At 40.9% G+C, this 19,747-nt stretch overlaps 2 protein-coding genes across 3 annotated transcripts in view; one reads left to right on the forward strand and one right to left on the reverse strand.

The window, feature by feature from the left end:
• znrf1 (zinc and ring finger 1) overlaps positions 1 to 5,845 on the reverse strand; it is a 28,081-nt gene extending 22,236 nt beyond the window's left edge. For both annotated transcript variants that reach the window (XM_028986588.1, XM_028986587.1), the window contains exon 1: positions 5,126 to 5,845. In XM_028986588.1, coding sequence (XP_028842421.1) covers positions 5,126 to 5,513 — 388 coding nt within the window. In that variant the 5' untranslated portion in view covers positions 5,514 to 5,845. The remainder of the gene's footprint in view (positions 1 to 5,125) is intronic.
• Positions 5,846 to 9,796: 3,951 nt separating this feature from the next.
• Positions 9,797 to 19,262, forward strand: gins3 (GINS complex subunit 3). The gene is made up of 4 exons (XM_028986589.1): positions 9,797 to 10,283; positions 11,356 to 11,589; positions 15,117 to 15,350; positions 19,152 to 19,262. The coding sequence occupies exons 1-3, from the start codon at positions 10,113 to 10,115 to the stop codon at positions 15,345 to 15,347; spliced, it is 636 nt and encodes a 211-aa protein (XP_028842422.1). The 5' UTR covers positions 9,797 to 10,112; the 3' UTR covers positions 15,348 to 15,350; positions 19,152 to 19,262.
• Positions 19,263 to 19,747: the final 485 nt, after the last annotated feature.

Consider the following 19,747-nt stretch of genomic DNA (forward strand, 5'->3'; position numbering starts at 1 on the left):
ATATACTGTATATTAGAGAGCTCACATTGCATTGTAGGATAACAGAAGCTCTAAACCAAAAACATAAACACCAGCTGTCCTATAATTTCCAGGAAGAAGCAAACAGACAGTATTCTTAGACTTATCAGATAAAACATTTCATAAATGATGTCATTCTGTGTGAATGTGAGAGAAACAGATTCCTCCAGGATTGAGAAAAATGGCTTTGATGGTTTTGATGACATCACTTCCAACTCGACTCAACTCGAGACAACTCTTTATGGAACCGGAAAGAGCAGCAGTTTCCATGGAAACAGTAGAGTGATGGAAGGAGGGAGGGAGGAGAAGGAAGCCGTATAGTTTATTGTTCCTCTCTTGAAACTTTAAGCTGGCAGTATGCAGGGTTGCCTGGTAGACAGGTGGTCTGGGGGAGGAGGAGTTTGGGGGAGGGGCTAAACTCTTCGAAACGAGGTGTATGCAGTCAGGAGTATATAATGCTGCCTGACCTCAGCTGGCCTTTATACACAATTTCTCATTTACATGGGCTGCTGCTATTCATCTTCTCTTTGCTCTCCAAAGTGTGTGTGTATGCAATACAATATGGTGAGCTGAAAAGAGAGTGTGTGTGTGAGCGCAGAAATAAACTGAGAGAAAGCAAGTGACCTATATTCCTGAATACCACCGCCAAACAGACCAGCACAGATGTTACACAGCAACACAGCTCCTGAAGGACCTGCCAACAACCTGTGACCATTTGTGTTCCTGCAGAAAAGAGGATGCACTAGCAGTGTGTGTGTTTGAACACTATATAAGCATTAACACCATAATACAGATGACTCTCATAGGTCTGCACCTCAACACAACAACATTACTGTAGTCGTTGCACCTGTGGCTCTGTGAGGAAGCAATCTTTATAAAACTGAAATCATCTGCACTAATTAAAAGGCTGTAAAACTGGTCATATTTACACTAGTTAAATTATTCTTCTCTTTCTCCTGTATGCAAAGTGGGTTTATTAAATGCTCTATATATATTAAACGTAATAATAATAATAATAACACAAATAATATCAACCGGTGCATCAGAAAATGTGGGTTCGACAGAATCATTATTTCTTTGTCAATTACTATTTTGTCAATTATGTCAATTACATTTTTAGTCCTGTCATGCTTTTTCCCCATGGTTGTTTCAAAATAACCTCCACAAATATGGTGAGTATAGTGAGTTGTCATTGTGGAAAATATGGGTAATTAACCATTATTTTCCAAATATTGCGTAGATTATTGCCAATCTTTCATAATTTCTTAGTACTTTCCAGGACATTGTCCATGACAAAACTATTACAGTACACACGGGTCACACAAAGCACACAAAGTTTAAGAAACATGACATATGGTCAGTTCCTAGCTAAATTAAAATATGCCAGCTAGCAGTCTACTGTAGTATAAGTACTGAATTGTATAATAAGTACATTAATGTAAAGTGACATTCTTTACACGTTGAAAATCTACAGATAATAAACACATAAATAAATCCATTACGAGTTTGACCTGAGTGCAGCTGAGTGCAGTGTTTGACACTATTGATTATGCTATTCTCCTTGACAGGTTAGAGAATGTTGTTGGGATTAAGGGAATAGCCCTTGTATGGTTCAGATCATATTTGACTGATCGGTATCAGTTTGTGAACATTAATGGTGATTCATAGTCACATAGTAAAGTAAAGTTTGGTGTACCACAAGGTTCCATCCTATGTTCGTTGCTATTTTCCTTATACATGTTACCTTAAGGTCACGTCATTCGCAAACACAGTATTAGCTGTGTGCTTACGACACACAGTTGTATTAATCAGCAATGCCAGATGAGAGGCAGCAGCTGAACAGAATAGAGAATTGACCATTAGACATTAGACAGTGGATGCTCACCAACTTTCTTCTGTTAAGCCCTGACAAGACAGAAGCTCTTGTATGCATGATGCAGAAAAGATGTTTGACGCCTTTATTACATCAAGGTTACTGCTAGATTCTATCTAGAACCAAAAAATTCGACCACATCACCACAGTCACCACTGTACTGGCTACCCTTCTCCTATCGAGCTCCGCAGCTGTAGAATGGCTTTCCGGTCACAGTTCAGGACACAGACACAATCTCAGTGTTTAAATGTAAACTGAAAACACATCTGTTTACTCTGGCCTTCTGCGAAAAACAGTCACTGAGTAAAGCACAGACTTTGTTAAATTCATCTTAGTTAGGGTACCGGGCCACCGTTGCTCAAAAATACTACTATAGCCACATATTTCTGTACCAGCTGAAAAATGCAACCGTCTGCCTGTTTATTCTGTTTGTTCTCTACAAGGCAATGAATCATGCGCCCAGACCACCCCCAGAGTCCAGTGAAGAGACCACCAGATGAATCCTAGTATCTAGCAATGAACTGCTAACGAGACTACTTAGCATGAAACAAACCAGAGGGTCACCACAGTCACCACCATCGTAACAGCTAAAGCTTCAGGAATCTTCAAATGGACCAGTATAATTATAATGGACACGCAATGTGCACCATGACACTGGAATAATACCTACTCTGCACTGTCCAGTATGCTATACTGTCTACTGAGAGATGCTCTATACTGCACTTTGGACTCCACCACTACAACTGTAGGACTTTTTCTCTTCTTGGACAAATGGACACTGACACCAATTGCAGGCTCACTTTACCCTGGAAGGGGGTCTCTCTCTGTATCACTCCATCCCAAGGTTTCTTCCTTTCTTTTTTTCCTCTCTCCTATAGGGTTTTTGTGTGGAATTTCAAAAGTGAAGCCAGCTTTTGCACAGGCAAACAATATTAGATAATTAGTCCCACAGCCATGATCAGTATATGGCACAATACATAATACTGTATAATACAGTTAGTAAGTGAAAGTGAAGTGATTGTCATTGTAAAACACTGCAGCACAGCATATGGTGCAAACAACTAAATATGTTCTCTGCTTTTAACACACCACCCTTAGTGAGCAGTGGGACAGATGCCCAGGGATCAGTGTGGGATGGGACTGTACTTTGCTCAGTGGCTCCTCAGTGGCACCTTGGAGGATAAGGATTCTAACCGGCAACCGCTAGGCCACCACTGCCCCAGTCACCATAGAGATGCCGGGGATCAGATCAGACAGATTACTGAGACTGGCTTTTGTTAAATGAAATACAGATATTAATTAGAAGGTGGCTGTCACCTGGTGATCTGCCTCTCGGTTAATACACTGATGCAGACAGATGGGGACAGATCTTAAACCCCAGACTTACTAAAAAAAAAAAATAATCAAGAATATCTAACCAGGTTAAATACATAATGAGATGTGATCTCACACTCTGGCACATCAGCTACATCATATTCTGAATCAGCAGATAAGATGGCCAAACAACCACTGTCTTCTAGGCTGCTGTTCTGTTGGACTTGGGACCATCAGGCTTAAGAGATTAATGTGTCTCCGCTTAACACGCTGTTGTATGAAAGGTGCCGACCTTCTGCTTCTCCCATCCCTGCTTGACAATCCTTATCTCTGAGTAAGACACTACATCTTCCTTTTGCTGCAGTCCCTTTGTCCCCAATGTCCACAAACCAATAAGGCCCTCCTTTGTCCCGGCACACATATGACAATCCACAGACACTTTCAAATTGATGCATTTTCATTTTAATTAATATTAGCTATTATCCAGCATATAAGTGTAGAAACAGCAAGCATGAAGTTGGGTTCTCCTCTCTGGAATTAGAGCACAATTGCCAATATTGTGTGAGAAGACTTTACAAAGACAGAACAAATTCAATAAATGTCCAAATCCAAACAGGGAGCAGACAATAATGTTGGTGTTTAAAACTGCTACATTCAGACAGCTGGGTTTAATGCTCAATTCAGATTTCTGGCTGTTTTACATGAATCAATATCAGATTTCAGCATGAATAGTTTGTCACTCTGAAATGGTCCACATATGCCCAAGACAACATCTTGGCAAGCATATGCAAAATCAAACAAATCACTGTATTGATGCAAGAAATCAATTTCCAATCAATCTATCATGCACAAAAACCCTGTACCAATGGCAAGTGAGGGGGAGAAAGATGAAGCAAAAAAAAGCAAAACATTTCATTATTGTGGCCTTCAATCAAGAGTGGCATGATATATATAAAAACTAAACATAAATCAAATAGAGATCGAATGTGACCTCAGAACAGGGGACTCAGACTCAACATCCGACACAATTATTTCATATTATGTTCCATTTCACATTCCATCTTCCATCTTCGTCACATATTTAAAAGCTGGGAGAACGCTATACATACCTCCCCAGACCACGTTTTTCTTTGTTTTATTGACGATCAAGACTGAATAATGGTACAGTCCAGTACTTAAGCCAGACGTTTCCATGTTGTTTTATATGGTTCTATATAAGACAGTACGTAAAGAGCATAGGGCAGCGACACAGGGTGACAAAAACAAGGAGGTGTCGCGCTAACTGTGACTCCTTGTCTAATGAAGCCCATGCGGGGGTTTGTTAACGAGCGTCCAGGGAGCGAAGGCGCGGTGCCCGCCACACCTAATCACGTTTTTAATCACGGTCTAATAGGCTCAGCCAGCTTTGCCGATCTGTCCATTTGTGACTAGGCCGCGTCAGACGTTCTCCGTCCAGGAATAAGAGCAGTGGCGGTCAGGGACAGGAGTCTGGTGTTATTCCAGCTTGAAGCGCGGTTGCCAGGGTGGCGCTTTTCACGCCTAATTGACCTGTTTTCCGGATGAAAGAAACATGGCGTTGGGTTTCAATTATGACTTCCAATTAAACCGATGAAAATATCGCACATTAATGGCCGATGTGAAGTGGTGGAGACTGCTCTGAGTTACTGCAGATTCAATTTTTTGGAGTAATCACAATACAGTTAGTAAGTAATCACTTTCTCTGCTCCGTTGCTACTTTTGGTTGCCATCTAAAACATTTTATATTTAATACAGTCAAATTTGACCAATTTCAGACCAATTTGCCCGATTTAAATAAAAAAGGCAACACAACAGCGCGCGCACACACACTCCCTCAGTCCAGCCTGGGTGCGCACACATGAACTTCTGCGGATTGCGCCAGCTCGGCCGGAAGAAACTTACCGCTGTGGGCACTGAACCACCGGGGCGCGATGTGGAGAGGCAGGGTGTCCGCCAGCGAGCCCCGGGAGCCCAGATACAGCGGTATACCGTCCGTGTGGTGCCCTCCTCCCGTCTCCTGGTAGCCGTTCCCGTGGGCTGTGTCGGACCCCGAGCCCGCCCCGGCCCTGTCCGAGTCTGTACCGCGAGGGCTGTAAAATCCGAAGGGCACCGCGGCACTGTGATCGATGCCCATCCCGGCCACGGAGCTCACTGAACGGCTGCGTAGCCCCATCGTGCCGCCTGGGCGGTAGTGACCGAAATGGGCCGGGGTCGGCACCGCGCTGTCATCCGTGGACACGCCGGGGAAGGCTCCCCGGGGACGCCCGGCCGTGCTCTGCTTGCCCCCCATCTGAAGCTAGGTGGGGACTCCGCTGGAGAAAGCGTCTGCGGCGCGTCGCGTCGCGTCAGGCCGCCTCCGACCACGACGACAAAACAAACGAGGGCTGTCAAGTCCGACTAGAGCAGCTGCGCGTGAGAGACGCGACAGCCCATTGTGCCCCTCCGCAACATGGGCGATTATATCAGGCGAAGGACGCAACACGTTCCCCGCCCCCTCGGCGGATGGCGGGACCCGGGCTAAAGCCGTGGAGACGGTTGCTGTCTGTCCGCCCGCCGCGCTCCGCGAACCCCAAGACTGGCTTTCGGTCGAGCCGCTCCCCGGCGCTCTCCGTGGTTGCCAGATCAACACCGAACAACTCTTCTAGTTGAGATTCTTGTTTGTTCACAAACTGAGGTAAGCCGCTTCATGACCTAACAGGTTTATTTGAAAAGCGTGAATATGTGGTTCTCTTTCACAAGATGATCCATTATACAAGGTAACCTGCGATTTTCCACTTTAAAACGGCCTTTTTAGACACAGATTTGGCAACAGAATTTAAATGACCCTAAATGGCGAGGTTCCCCCAAGAAACCCTAGACATGTCCTTTGGTCTTCCTTTTTTTCCTTTGCTCGAATTATCCGACTCATTTTGCAGATTGAGCTATGAAGTATTAAACTATCATTTCATCTAGTTTGTTGGGATATCAGCAGTAAAAATGTTGCAGTAAAATGTTGCAAAATCATTATTACAAGGCCAGATGTGTCCAAATATATAACATAACCCAGGCAAATATTTACACTTTATTGGATACATCTTGCAGGTACCTTGTTTTCATTTTTCATGGAGATTTTGGTTCATGTTGACTGAATAGTATCACACAGTTGCTGCAGATGAAAACAGAAAGGGATGGACATATTTAGCAACAATCACAGGTATTCTGTGACATTTTAACTATATTTAATTGTATAAATGGGCCAAAGAGTCCCAAGAAGATATCCTTCACACCATACACCACCAGCAGCAGTCTGAACCACAAAGCAGACCCACCTGTCACATTTCAAATTTAGACTCTTCAGATCTGGGAAAATTTTACAATCTTCTTTGTCCAGTTTTGATGAGTATGTGCAAACAGTAGCCTCTGTTTCCTGTTCTCATATGTGACAGGAGTGGCACTTGTTGTGATCTTCTGCTGCTCTTGGTTTGACATGTTGTGAAGTGAAGTGATTGTCATTGCACAGCACATGGTGCACACAGTGAAATTTGTCCTCTGCATTTAACCCATCACCCTGAATGAGCAGCGGGCAGCCATGACAGGCACCCGGGGAGCAGTGTGGGGGGACGGTGCTTTGCTCAGCCTCAGTGGCACCTTGGTGGATTGGGATTCAAACCGGCAGCCTTCTGATTACGGGGCCTCTTCCTTAACCACTAGGCCACCACTGCCCCAAAGATGCATTCAGAGATGCGATTCTGCATTCACTAGTTTTAGCGAGTGGTTATTTCAGCCACTATAACCTTTCTTGCATATAAAACCAGTCTGCCCATTCGCCTCTGATCCATGACCCCTGTGATCAACAAGGCAGTTTTATCAACGCAACTGGGTATTTTCTATTTTCCAGACAATTCCTTCACAGTTTAATTTAGTAAATGTTACAGGTAGGTGCTGAAGTTTTGGAATTGTTTATGGCAGGTTTTCATTCTTAAGGCTCTATATAACAACTCTGAATGTTTGAAGGTCAATTTATTTATATTTATGATATTATGATATTACATTTGCACATAAAGGACAAATTTCACTGTGTGCACCATGTGCTGTGCAATGACAATCACTTCACTTCACAACAGCAGAAGATCACAACAAGTGCCACTCCTGTCACATATGAGAACAGGAAACAGAGGCTACAGTTTGTGCATACTCATCAAAACAAAGAAGATTGTAAAAATCAGAAGGTTGCCGGTTGCACGTAATCAGAAGGTTGCCGGGTCGAATCCCGATCTGCCAAGGTGCCACTGAGGTGCCAATGAGCAAAAGCACCGTCCCCACACACTGCTCCACGGGAACTGGTCATGGCTGCCCACTGCTCACTCAGGGTGATGGGTTAAATGCAGAGGACAAATTTCGCTGTGTGCACCGTGTGCTGTGCTGTGCTGCTGTGTATCACAAGTGACAATCACTTCAAAAACAGAAAAAAAAACTGAAAACAGAAAAAAACAACTACTGTCTATATCACGTGTACAGCTAATTTCAGATTAACCAACATAACTCTAGTAATAAATAAAATAGCTGAAAAAGTACCTGATGTTAGCAGTTGAACAATTGAAAATCTCATACTGTGCTTATGATAATTACTTTAACATTACACAATGAATTGGTATTACAGCAAATGGTAAATATTAAGTTGACAACATGTTTTTTTAAACAATCTTAAATATATGAAATTGTTTGCTTCGATGATTAACAATTAATTGAGAATAGGGTGAACGTCTATATCAGTTGGTCATATTCTGATCATGTGGGACCAAAGTACACATTCAAATCAAGTAAATTCTAAGGACTTTTATTTTTTTAGTGCAGGTCTGCACTTGAACCATACTTGAACTATGATTGAAAGGGAAAATACACACTCAACTCTAAGCATCCACAACACTCTAACTAGTGAAAGATCAGTTAATACTGAACACTGTAAATAAAAGCCCTTATTATTTAAATCAACGGCTCTCCTCTTTATGGAGGCCCCCCTGACAGAATAGCATTGCATTTATTAACATTTATTGATTGTAACCTATTAATGTGAGCTGAACTTGAATGTTGTTATCTGCTGCTGAGCTTCCCCTTGACAGGGAATCTGAATGCACATTAACCTGAAATCATCATGTTGTTCAGCAATTACAGCAGTAGAGCAGCTAAAGATGGCTATGGCATCCAAACATTCTCTTACACTCAGATCATCCATGAGATCATGGCAGAATGCGCTCTACAAATCTGAGTAAGTGAGGAGCTGGTCATGCAGAAGCCAGGGGGAAGGTCTTCTAGTACCATGTGGCCTGCAATTTGTCAGGATAAAGCATGCTTTTTGTGGCAAACGTACAGAGAAAAATAACTGACATATGAACTCTCCATCCAGTTCTGTTTGAATGGGAATTGTTTTGGATTCTGTAAAACACAATTCTTTTGCAAATTTATTTTGAAAATGCAGAATCAATGCACTGTAGTTGTATGGAAACACAATAATGTAACCAGCAGGATAAGTTAAGATATGTTGCATCAGTCATTCCAACCTGTTGTTTGTGCACGTATAGTAGTATTTTATGACAAACAATTTCATGTTTTTACCATGATCTAAATCAAGACATATATTGTTGATTAATTGTTTCAGGATTTTTTTTGCCAAGGCAATTACAGCTAACGTTATTGTTAACTTAAGGGACAGTGGTGGTTAAGGAAGTGGTCCCATAATGCCTTTCATGGTTGCCCACTGCTTACCAAGGGTGATGGGTTAAAAGTATAGGGCACATTTCATTGTGTGCTCTGTGTGCTGTGTATCACAATGACAATCACTTCTCTTTCAAGATGATTAGGTAACATTACAACACTTGTAAATTAACTTTATATCAAGCAGAAATACACAAATGTTATACAATCAAATGTTATTGATTGTAACCTATTAATGTGAGACAGATTAAAGCTGACCTTGAATGTTTTTATCTGCTGCTGAGCTTCCCCTTGACAGGGGCAGTGGTGGCCTTGTGGTTAAGGAAGCGGCCCCGTAATCAGGAGGTTGCCGGTACGAACCCTGATCCGCCAAGGTGCCACTGAGGTGCCACTGAGCAAAGCACCGTCCCCACGCGCCTGTCATGGCTGCCAACTGCTCACTCAGGGTGATGGAATAAATGCAGAGGACAAATTTCACTGTGTGCACTGTGTGCTGTGCTGCTGTGTATCACATGTGACAATCACTTCACTTAAAACACTTACTTAAAACTCAAATGCTTCTGTAATTAAAATGGGGGTACAAACCAAGATTTTTGTGATAAATTACTTTTTCGAATTCATAATGTATTGGATTTGGGCGAGCGCTTGTGACGTATCCGTCTTAATGTGTGCGGGTTGGAAAATTCATAATGTATTGGATGTGGGCGGGCACTTGTGACGTATCCTTCTTTATGTGTGCGGGTTTGAAAATTATCCATTATGACTGGAGCAACTGGCAGGAGCTTGAATGGCTACGCTTTGCACATTTTCAATAAATAAATATGAATAATAATAATAAATGTGGATTTCAGAATATGTTTAATTATTTTTATAAAATAGCCAATTTCCGACAAAAGCAAACATGCGTAGAAACATTGATTTTTAAGATAAACTATTTCTTTCCTCTTTTTGTATTTTTATATTTTTCTTCGATCATGGTTCGCAGTTTTAGTCAGTTCTAGGCAAGCCTATAATGAAAAAATATGTTGAACTGTTCGTTCCGATGATGCAAGAGCTCGGCGTCGGCGCTCAGTGAACGATTGGTTGGGTCTGACTTTGAAACGGCGCGCTAAACGTAAATCGGTGGTTCTCTTTTGGCGAAATAAGGAAACGTTTTGTGTACAGGTTCAGATAAAGGTTCGGAGACTGTAACTGTGTCATGGATACACAGTCGTACATGCCGGTACCTCCTGGAGTTGGACTGGAAGAAAACTTTTTCTCTCTGGACGACATTTTGCTGTCGCACCAGCGTCTGCCGTGTCGGACGGAGAACGCGTTTCCTCGTCTGGGTTTCCTGGAGAAGTCCAGCGAGACGCCGGACATACTGGAGGTATGTCTTCTGCTCCCTGAAATACTTCGCTTTCAAAACTCACGAGGATTTTTATGCCTTAGAATCGTTTTCCTGTTGTACGAATACTTTCAAAATTCTGCATATCCCCGTCGTGAACGCGTTTTTTCAGGCGTAAGACGGAAGGCTCTCAGTTCGTTTTATATACTGTGCAAAAGTACAATCCAGTGAAAACAACCCCCAAATATTAACTAATGCTAGCGCGTTATTCCAGAATGTCCTTATGTTTATTAAAAACAGTGACATGATGTGTGTAGAGAAAGGGACTGTTCTCCATCTGAAGACTAGGATAGATCATTTATTAGTTTACAGAGTTAGAGAGTTAATAACGTCAACATCAACGTTATTAACACTTTAACTTTTTAATCAGGATTATTGGGCTGTTCTAAATGCTTCGTTATCGTTCAAGAAGAGACTATTTCATTACTTTTGCACATGAATGCGTTTGCAAGTATGGTGGTAATGTATAAAATAATAAAGCTGCTGATGTCATTGTATCGGGTAGCATGATCACTAATAATGCAGATCCATTGCTAATTAATATAATCTTAAAATCAACAATTTATGTGTCAATTTTAAACCTGTCTTCATCAATACCGGATAACATAATAACTGCCCCACCTTCACACACATACCTGTTTATAGTGCAATAGTGTAGTTTGTAACAAAAATGCGAATAAATGTAAATTAATAATTTAATGGCATTTACCTGACAACCTTATCCAGAGCGACTTGCAATCAGCAGTCACAGGGACATTCCCCCTGGTGTCTTGCTCAGGGACACAGAGGTAGTAAGTGGGGTTTAAACCTGGGACTTCTGGTTACTAAAATGTTACCCACTAGACTATTACCACCAGTAATGGTAAGCAAATGGTAGAATCAATCAATATAAACTGTAATGCATAATTTGATTACTATTTTTGAAAATGTATTAATAAAATTCATAGTATTCTTTTCTCTATTCCATTTTGAGGTGTGTTGCCATCTGTCCAAACCGAATGTGAATGCTTTGGCCTGGTGTTTAGTGGTCTTGTTTTGACTGGGTGTTTATTAGGGCACCAAGATGGAGATGCCCTTGTGGCTGGCAAAAGGCCTTTATGAGCGGAAGCGAAGAGTTCTGTCAGTGGACCTGCCTAAGATGTACCGCGAAGGTTGGAGGACAGTGTTTGGTGCCGACCCAAATGTTGTTGACCTCCACAAAATGGGGCCGTACTTCTATGGCCTGGGCTCTCAGCTGCTACACTTCGACAGCCCAGAAAACCCTGAGATTGCACAGGCCATCCTGCAGGTGGGTGTCACACTGTACATTTCTAGCAATCTTAGTTCTTTTTATTTAGAGAATTCTTCATGAGGAAACTGATAAACATCAATTAAGTAACATGCTTTATTTTGCTTTACTGAAGTCAGAAACCTTTGTGTAAAAGCATAGCCAGTTATTCACTTGAAGTTGTAATGATAAAACAATCACCTGTTGAAACAGTTCCTTATCAACCATTTCCAATTATTCTAGTTCACTCAAATGATATCCTACTTTAAATGAGCCAGACATCTTTAGAAAGCTTCATTCTGAACTAGTCATTCCAAAGATTTTGTATTGGATTTACATCTGGAGAATTCAGAGACAACTCAGAATGCGGAGACCAACTCAGCATTCACAGCAACTCTCCAATTCACGGCTGTGTACCTCAGACCATTTTTCTGTTATTTTATTGCAAGGTAAGATTACAATTTCTTTCAAAGCCTGTTCTTAGGCAGGAACAGTGCTTTTTGCCTTTTGGTTCTATAGAACGAACGGTAACAAAAGTTAGGGTTGAGGTCAGCAAATATGGAATTTTCAGTGGCTATTTCCAATATTTAGATAATAGGATTTGTATTTTTATAATAATTGTATTTGTAACAAATTACTGAACAATTAGTTTAAAAATGCTAATGCACAATTAAAAGTAATTGCAATTTTTTGGGTTTTTCTCTCAAGCACCAAAGACAGAATGGAAGTGAGCTGATGCAGATTGTCAAAAGGACATAAATCAGTTGGTCAATATATCTCTGTAATTAGTCTAGTCTCACATTCTGCCTTGTTGCTGCATCCCTGTTGACTCTGAGCTGCTTGACATATGACATTCTATTCAGTCCCTGGCTAAAGAACCTTTAAAAACCCAAAAGGATATGCACTATGAAAATACTCTCTTAATTTTTTTTTATTAAATATAATTACTTCTTTCTTAATTCTGTATTGGACTAATTTTTGTCAGAGGGTAAGAATGAAAAAGGAATTCCTGTCTGTTGCTCATCAGAGTTATGGGGGTTTGGCAAGTCTCCAATTCATAATGTTTCTGCTTTAGCAGTAGAGGGAGCCACCTGCCCATGCAGACGGCGAGTGGAATCAGGAACTTTCCAAACAGCCTCTTCTAAATTGTCCAGACTTATGTGATGCATCTACTTACGAAGTAAATACTGGCACGAAAGATTTCCAAAGGAGCTTTCCAGGTCCCAGGTTTAACATTTCTGTGAAACCACTGTGGCACTCTGTCCTTTCTTTGGTTGGCAGTTGATAGAAGATAATGATAGTACAATAATACGTAATGCATGATTTGATTTTTGATTTGTTTAATTTCCAGTTATAAGTACTTGCTGTATATGCAATGTATTTTCAAGCCAATTTTTATTTGTGCAGTCTGAGAAATATGCTCGCCATCATTCAGCTATATCTAGGGTGGTAGTAGCCTAGTGGGTAACACACTCATCTATGCACCAGAAGACCCAGGTTCAAATCCCGCTTACTACCATTGTGTCCCTGAGCAAGACACTTTACCCTAAGTGTCTTGCTCAGGGGGGACTGTCCCTGTATCTACTGATTGTAAGTCGCTCTGGATAAGGGCGTCTTATAAATGCTGTAAATGTAAATATCTATTGGTGGTTGTTTATTGGACATTGAACACAGATACATGATTGCAAATGGAACAACATGAATGTATTTCTTCATTACTAAATATCATTGATAATAGTTAAAATGTTCTTCAGGTCCTTATATTTTTGCATGGTAGAAACTCAAAACTGGATTAATCACTTATCTGGGTTGAATTAAGGTACAGTTCATGTCTTTAGAAATACACCTTAATAGGGCTGCACGATATCTAAAAAAATTACCGATATCGCAATATTAGTATACGCGATATCTGTATTGCAAAGATTTGCGACAAATGTTATTTATGCTGCGTCCAAAATCTCATACTACATACTATTGTGACAAGCCATCGCCGCGAGGTCAGACCTACACAACTACATGACGGTGTAAAGTTTCTCCCCTTGCACACGCTACATTAAATCCCCATAACACACACATTCTGAGCCCCAACCGAACACATTTACCCGTAACATGGTTAACTTTTTGCAGTCCCCGGGCACACCCGTCCCGTCGGCGCATTTCACACCCGCAAGGCATGCTGGTCCCAATTCATTGGCCGGGCTCCGCCGCTACACAATATATTGTATAGTATGCGAGGCCAGTAGTATGTCCAAATTCATAGTAGGGATGCACCGATACGATACCACATTTTCTTAAGTACTCATACCCGTTAAAAGTCCGCCGATACCACGGTCTGAGAAATGTCTGTGTTTGAGCGGCGTGCAAGGGGTTAATCACAGGCGCCGTGTGCCCGCTGCTGCAAACTCTTGCAAGACGAGAGAAAATGTCCAGAGACAATCCATGTGCTTTGAAAATAACACAGGCAATTATCGAGTACATTGCATGGAGTGACCAGCCACTCTCGGAGGTAGAAAGTGTGGGATTCCTGCGTCTCCTCCATGTAGTATGCGATTTTGGACGCAGCATTAATTTATGTGCCAAGCATTTGTGTGTCCAAATTTGACCAATTAGATGGGCCCTAGGGAGGTGGGTATCTTTATGCCCACCTCCCTAGTAGGTGATATAATGCTATTGGCTAGACCAGGCCGTGTAAAGTTAATATTATTTTTTATTTAAGTGGATGTTGGCAATATGTTAGTGTTTCCACTACATACCAATTTATAATTTATTTAAGGCCTTTACACTTTGTTTAATAGTATTTTCTTATTTCATTTTATATATATAAACGAGATATATATATATATATATATATATATATATATATATATATATATATATATATATATATATATATATATATATATATATATATATATATATATAAAAACGAGAGCCATGGCAAGGATATATTTTGTTTAAAAGATGCTCTTGTTTTAAGACACTCTTGATGAGTGTATGGTTACATGTAAATAAAAACTAATCTTTGAAAGCAATTCATATTGTGTTGGCAGGTCTATGGTAACAGCAAACAAAAAATCTGAATATCTGCTGAGGGTTTTAAGTCATTCATAATGTTTTGAAGTCTAAATATTTGCAACTAACATTAAGTTAACCAAGTTTACTGAAGAACTCTGCTTGTTGGGACACTGAACTCTATCATTGCAATCTTTATTTTCTCATTGACCTCCGTGATGGGCAGTATAGAGAGTTTAGATTGAAAATTCACAAATAAGTATCACATCATGTTTCTTGATTCAACAACAGATGTATCACAAATATTCACAAATATATTTTATGACTTAGAAATAAATGTAACAACATTCACAAATGCATTTCTCGACTCAAAAATAAATGTATGTGATGCACAATGTCAGTTCAGTTACATTTATTCACAAACCGATAAACCTGCATTTACAAACTACTGTATATACTGTATAAACCTGCATTTACAAACTACTGTATAAACTACTCGTTTCACAGCTCCTAATGTGTGTTGTGTTCTCTTTCAGACCTACATTGGGCGTTTTCGTCGCACCATGGACTCCTCCCAGAATGCATACAATGAGGACACTTCAGCACTGGTGGAGAGGTTGGACTTCCTGGAGAGGACGTTGTTCAGGGAAGGGCAGAGTGGGCTGAATTCATTCCAGCAGTGGGAGAGGGGGAAGGCAGGACACCTAACAGCCTCCAGCCTAGTCACCAACTACCGCAAGAGGAAGATCAACGAACTGCAAGAATGAAGAGTGGGTTCATGAGACATGTTATTTCTGATGCAGTCAATTTGCCTGTTTTTTTTTTTTTTCCTCCTCCTGTACATAATGATATTTAGAAACATTCTAAAATTTATACTAAAAATATTTTTGGGAAAAAAAGTGACAATCTGTTGTGTTTTGTGCTACACAGAACAATATCCTTCCAGGCAGCTAGTGAATGCTGAATACTGAAAATAAAACATTTTCATTTTTGTTTCAATTCTGAAGGCCATGTGTCCAGTGTAAACTGCCTTCACCATTGCGGCATTACAGTGCACCAATGCAGAGCATCAATAGAACATCTATAAAGGCACCTGAACATTTCTTTCCATCGCCATTAAGTCATTTCTTAATTAGATGAAAACTTGGTGAAATTGAAAGGCTCTAAAACACCTTTTAGCGATAGTAATGTAGCAAATCCACTGAATTGCAGCTTTTACTAAAATTAAATCCCAATACAGTCTTCAAACTAAACACCAGATGATCTGAGCAACAGGGCTATCCTGATGCTCCAGGTTGAAGTCATGGCAGTTGAGGTTCTGCCAAACCCAAATTTACTTCAGGCCGCTGCCGCACGAGGGCTTTTTTCCTTGCCCACTTTCAGTTGGTGTATTGTAAAGCACAGAGTGTGCTTCTGTGTGTGCAGCAGAGCCCTGGCTGCTCACTGATCTGTGAATATGGGTCCAGTGAATGGACGACTGATCTTTTGAGGATGGAAGGGATTGATGTCATTGACCCTGTGAGGGGCGAGTGTCATCGAGCGCTGTACAAATGAGCGTTCAGTTTGTTTACTCCTGCTTGTGATGGCCAGTCTGTCTTTTAATTTGGGTCAGTTCATTAAACTGGCTCCAGTGCTCACAAATATTTCTTTGAACAATAGCACATGTGGAAACATTTTTAGCAAGTCTGTGCAAAGGAAGTGGTAAACTGTTTTGCTCCAGAGTCACAATTAAAGTGAGACTTGGCTCTAAATGACTATACTCAGAAGTGACTGAATTTATGTGCATATTAATACGTTCAAGTCACTCACAGATTGTTAATGCACCAGTTAAAGCGTCTGTATCCTGCTGGCCTGGGTCCCCATGAGCCGCAGTTTTAAATATATGGACAGTCATACTTGTCCTCTGTCTCATACGCATGCTAAGACCCCTGCTTTAATGTCTTGATGGTGATTTGATCTGCTCTGGTTGTGCGCTGCAGCAGCGAGAGCGAGTTGGTGTGCAGCCAGAAGATTATAAACAACAAAAGCTAAATCTGTGGATGGGGGCCAGGAATGAACACAAGCCTTTCCTGTATTCCTGCTTTCCTTCAGCTCGTATGTCAGCACAAGCTATTTATGTACCTTTGCAATTAATATACACACGCCTTCCAAAAAGTGCTGCTCTATTCTGTTCCTTTGAAAGTGCATTACTTGTGTAAAATGCACAAGTTATGTATCATTATAATGAACCTCAGGTCTAGTGCAACACCTCTCTCTGTGGTTGGACAGTGCCCTGATGTTACAGACAGACTCTGCTTGCCATTCTATGCCTGTTTTATGGCACTTTGATAGTAGAGAGAAAAACAACACCACACAAATCCTTTTTTTGGAAATTTCATTGACAAATTTTTCAGAGAAACCACGTACCACATTTTCAGGTTTTCAACTGAGAATGATAATGCATCTTATTATTTTTAGATTCAGGTTCAAAATCAGTACAGCAGATGCTATGAATATAAATAAATACACACCAATCTCCCAACCTAGGGTTTAAAAATAATTTTGCTGCTCAGACACTCTAATAAGATGATGATGAGCAGTGTTTGCAGCTGAATTAGTTTCTATGAGCCCTTCTCAAGGTGCTGTAAAGGATGGCAATAAATAGATAACAGTAGCTAGTTGCTACTATTGGTGTCATTCAGAGAACAGATTTTTAATGATGTTTTCATAAATGAAAGTGAAGTGATTGTGAAGCACAGTACACGGTGCACACACCAAAATGTTTATTTTGCATTTAACCCATCACCTTATTGAGCAATGGGCAGCCACGAAAGGCACCCAGGGAGCAGAGTGTGGGGACAGTGCTTTTCTCAGTTGCACCTCAGCAGCACAGGATTCAAACCGGCAACCTTCTGATTACAGGTCCGCTTCCTTACCCACTAGGCCACAACTTCCCCATGACTCATTTAATAAAAAGAGTGATGATTGACAGTTCTCATGCTCGCTTCTTCCTCATTTTGGATTATTTAAACCCACACTTGCCACATGTACTTAACAGCTACATATTGAGCAGGCAATGCTGCCAGGTACCTACTTACCAAAGGAGAATTGGGCTCCTCTGTACCTATTCTGTTAATAGACAAGGCTTCAAAATGATGCCCCTATACGTGCCAGTGTGTGTCTGTCATGTCCCCACCCTGCCACTAGCGGGTGTCACCTTTTCTTATAGATGTTAGTTGGACACTAACGTCTTGTTTTGGTTATTTGTGTTGTGTCAGAAACACCCACTTAATTGCTACATAATCATTTACATTTACAGTTATGGCATTTATCAGACGCCATTCTACAGAGCGATTTACAATCAGTAGTTACAGGGACAGTCACCCTGGACACACTCAGGGTTAAGAGTCTTGCTCAGGGACACAATAGTAGTAAGGGGTTTGAACCTGGAACTTCTGTTTCATAGACGAGTGTGTTACCCACTACACTACTACTACCCCTTAGTCCATATCATAGAGTTTAAGGTATAATTAGCATACACTATATAGCACTATATATGGATGTTTTGGACATGCCCGTTGTGTTGATTCACTTTACTTGGCCTAAAATTTTCCTGTTTGTCTAACACCATTCCAGTTTAATGCCCTAATGTCTGGCATGCCTGCCTGTTTAGGGAAATATTTAGTTTATAGACCAATAAACCATCATTTTGCTACTTTGAATGTGCAAACTGACTCACTCAAGGAAACAGGAATGTTTGCCATTAGTGTTGATGGTTGTATCTTTCCCACTGGTCACTTATGCTCTGAAAGGAACATTAATAAAAGGAATGGATTTCAAGTTCCAAGCTTTGTCAGTCTGTTGTTTTTCTCCACACAAAGCAAAGTTCTGTTGAATTATCTTGAATTATGGCTGATGATGAAAGCATTGGGGAATGTGTTGTCTGAAATTGTCACACCCACCAACTCAATGCAGAGATAACCCAACATTTATCTTCTGTACTCTGCCATCCTTCACAACCTGCCACTTCAATATTGGCTCTCCTCCTCAACTCCATAGAAGGTGTCTGGCCTATTTATTCATCCAACTCCCAATGGCTGTATTTTTTTTTACTGCTGTAGAGCATCCACTTGTACCCTCTCACTAGTGAAATGTTGTCATGGAACGATATCCTGGGAGACACACAGACACATGCCATGAGTCAGGTTTCATATTACAAACATCATGAAGGAAAAACAGGGCTATTGGTTAAAGAAATCAATTCTTTTCAGTGTATGATCTACAGGATAATTCAACAGTTCTCTCTGTTAAACTGCACCCAGGGTTTTTTTTTTTAGCCTTTTCCTATAAACTATTGTTCTCTGTTCTTCCCTCCTCTGCTGCCCAACCACAATGATTTCCACCAATCCTTCTCTATAAATCATTACCCTTGGGCTCCTGATATTTTCCATGTAAAATATATGCTACCCTTGTGCTGTGTAATTGGCATACATTGTGCAGAAGAACCTGGACCAAACTCAGGCTAATGTTATGTCCTATAGTACCTTGAAGGACCGTTGGCACACAAGGCTTTGTTCTACTCTGTCTCACAGATGTAAATAAAGACTACAGGAAGGTCGTAGAAACAGAGCCTCAGCAGTCTGGAGAGCTGTGGGACGACTTGGCAGAGGAACAAGGACAAAAAGAATGTGGGAGCAAAGAAAAGGAGATGGAAGTAGAAGCAGCATTGATGCACAGGAACACATTAACTCACATAATCTCATGGGCCATGGAAGCCACTAAAAGGAGGCTGATACAGGCTAAATTATTGTATTGTCACATGACAGTGATGATGATAGTTATCCATGACTACATCTAATGGTCTCTCATGGTCTTTTCGAATCTTCACATCAAGATGATTGTGGATGGGGTGCATGATAAACGTGGTTCTTTTGTAGCTGATTTGACTCTGAAGTACCTGGACAGAGCAAATTCCCCTTCATGTTATTGTAATCATGTTCATCTTACACCAGCTTTCTTGAGAAGAAGCTTTTGAATACGGACCATTGGGTTCTGTCTAACACTGGGGCAGGAATCCATTTTCACCTCAAAAGGCCTTATAGACTCATGAAAATCAATATTATTCCAACTCTGTGTGGTCTGTGCAGAATAGTTGATTTCTGGCTCCATCTTCTTCCTGTGTTTTTTA

This window comes from Denticeps clupeoides, chromosome 7 (genome assembly GCF_900700375.1).
Source record: "Denticeps clupeoides chromosome 7, fDenClu1.1, whole genome shotgun sequence".
NCBI classification, from domain to species: domain Eukaryota; kingdom Metazoa; phylum Chordata; class Actinopteri; order Clupeiformes; family Denticipitidae; genus Denticeps; species Denticeps clupeoides.

Excerpts from the sequence above, each read along its gene's own strand:
- gins3 (XM_028986589.1), top strand. The coding sequence starts at position 10,113 with ATGGATACACAGTCGTACATGCCGGTACCTCCTGGAGTTGGACTGGAA. Across the intron at positions 10,284-11,355 it reads AGACGCCGGACATACTGGAG|GGCACCAAGATGGAGATGCC; the intron begins GTATGTCTTCTG and ends GGTGTTTATTAG. Across the intron at positions 11,590-15,116 it reads TTGCACAGGCCATCCTGCAG|ACCTACATTGGGCGTTTTCG; the intron begins GTGGGTGTCACA and ends GTTCTCTTTCAG.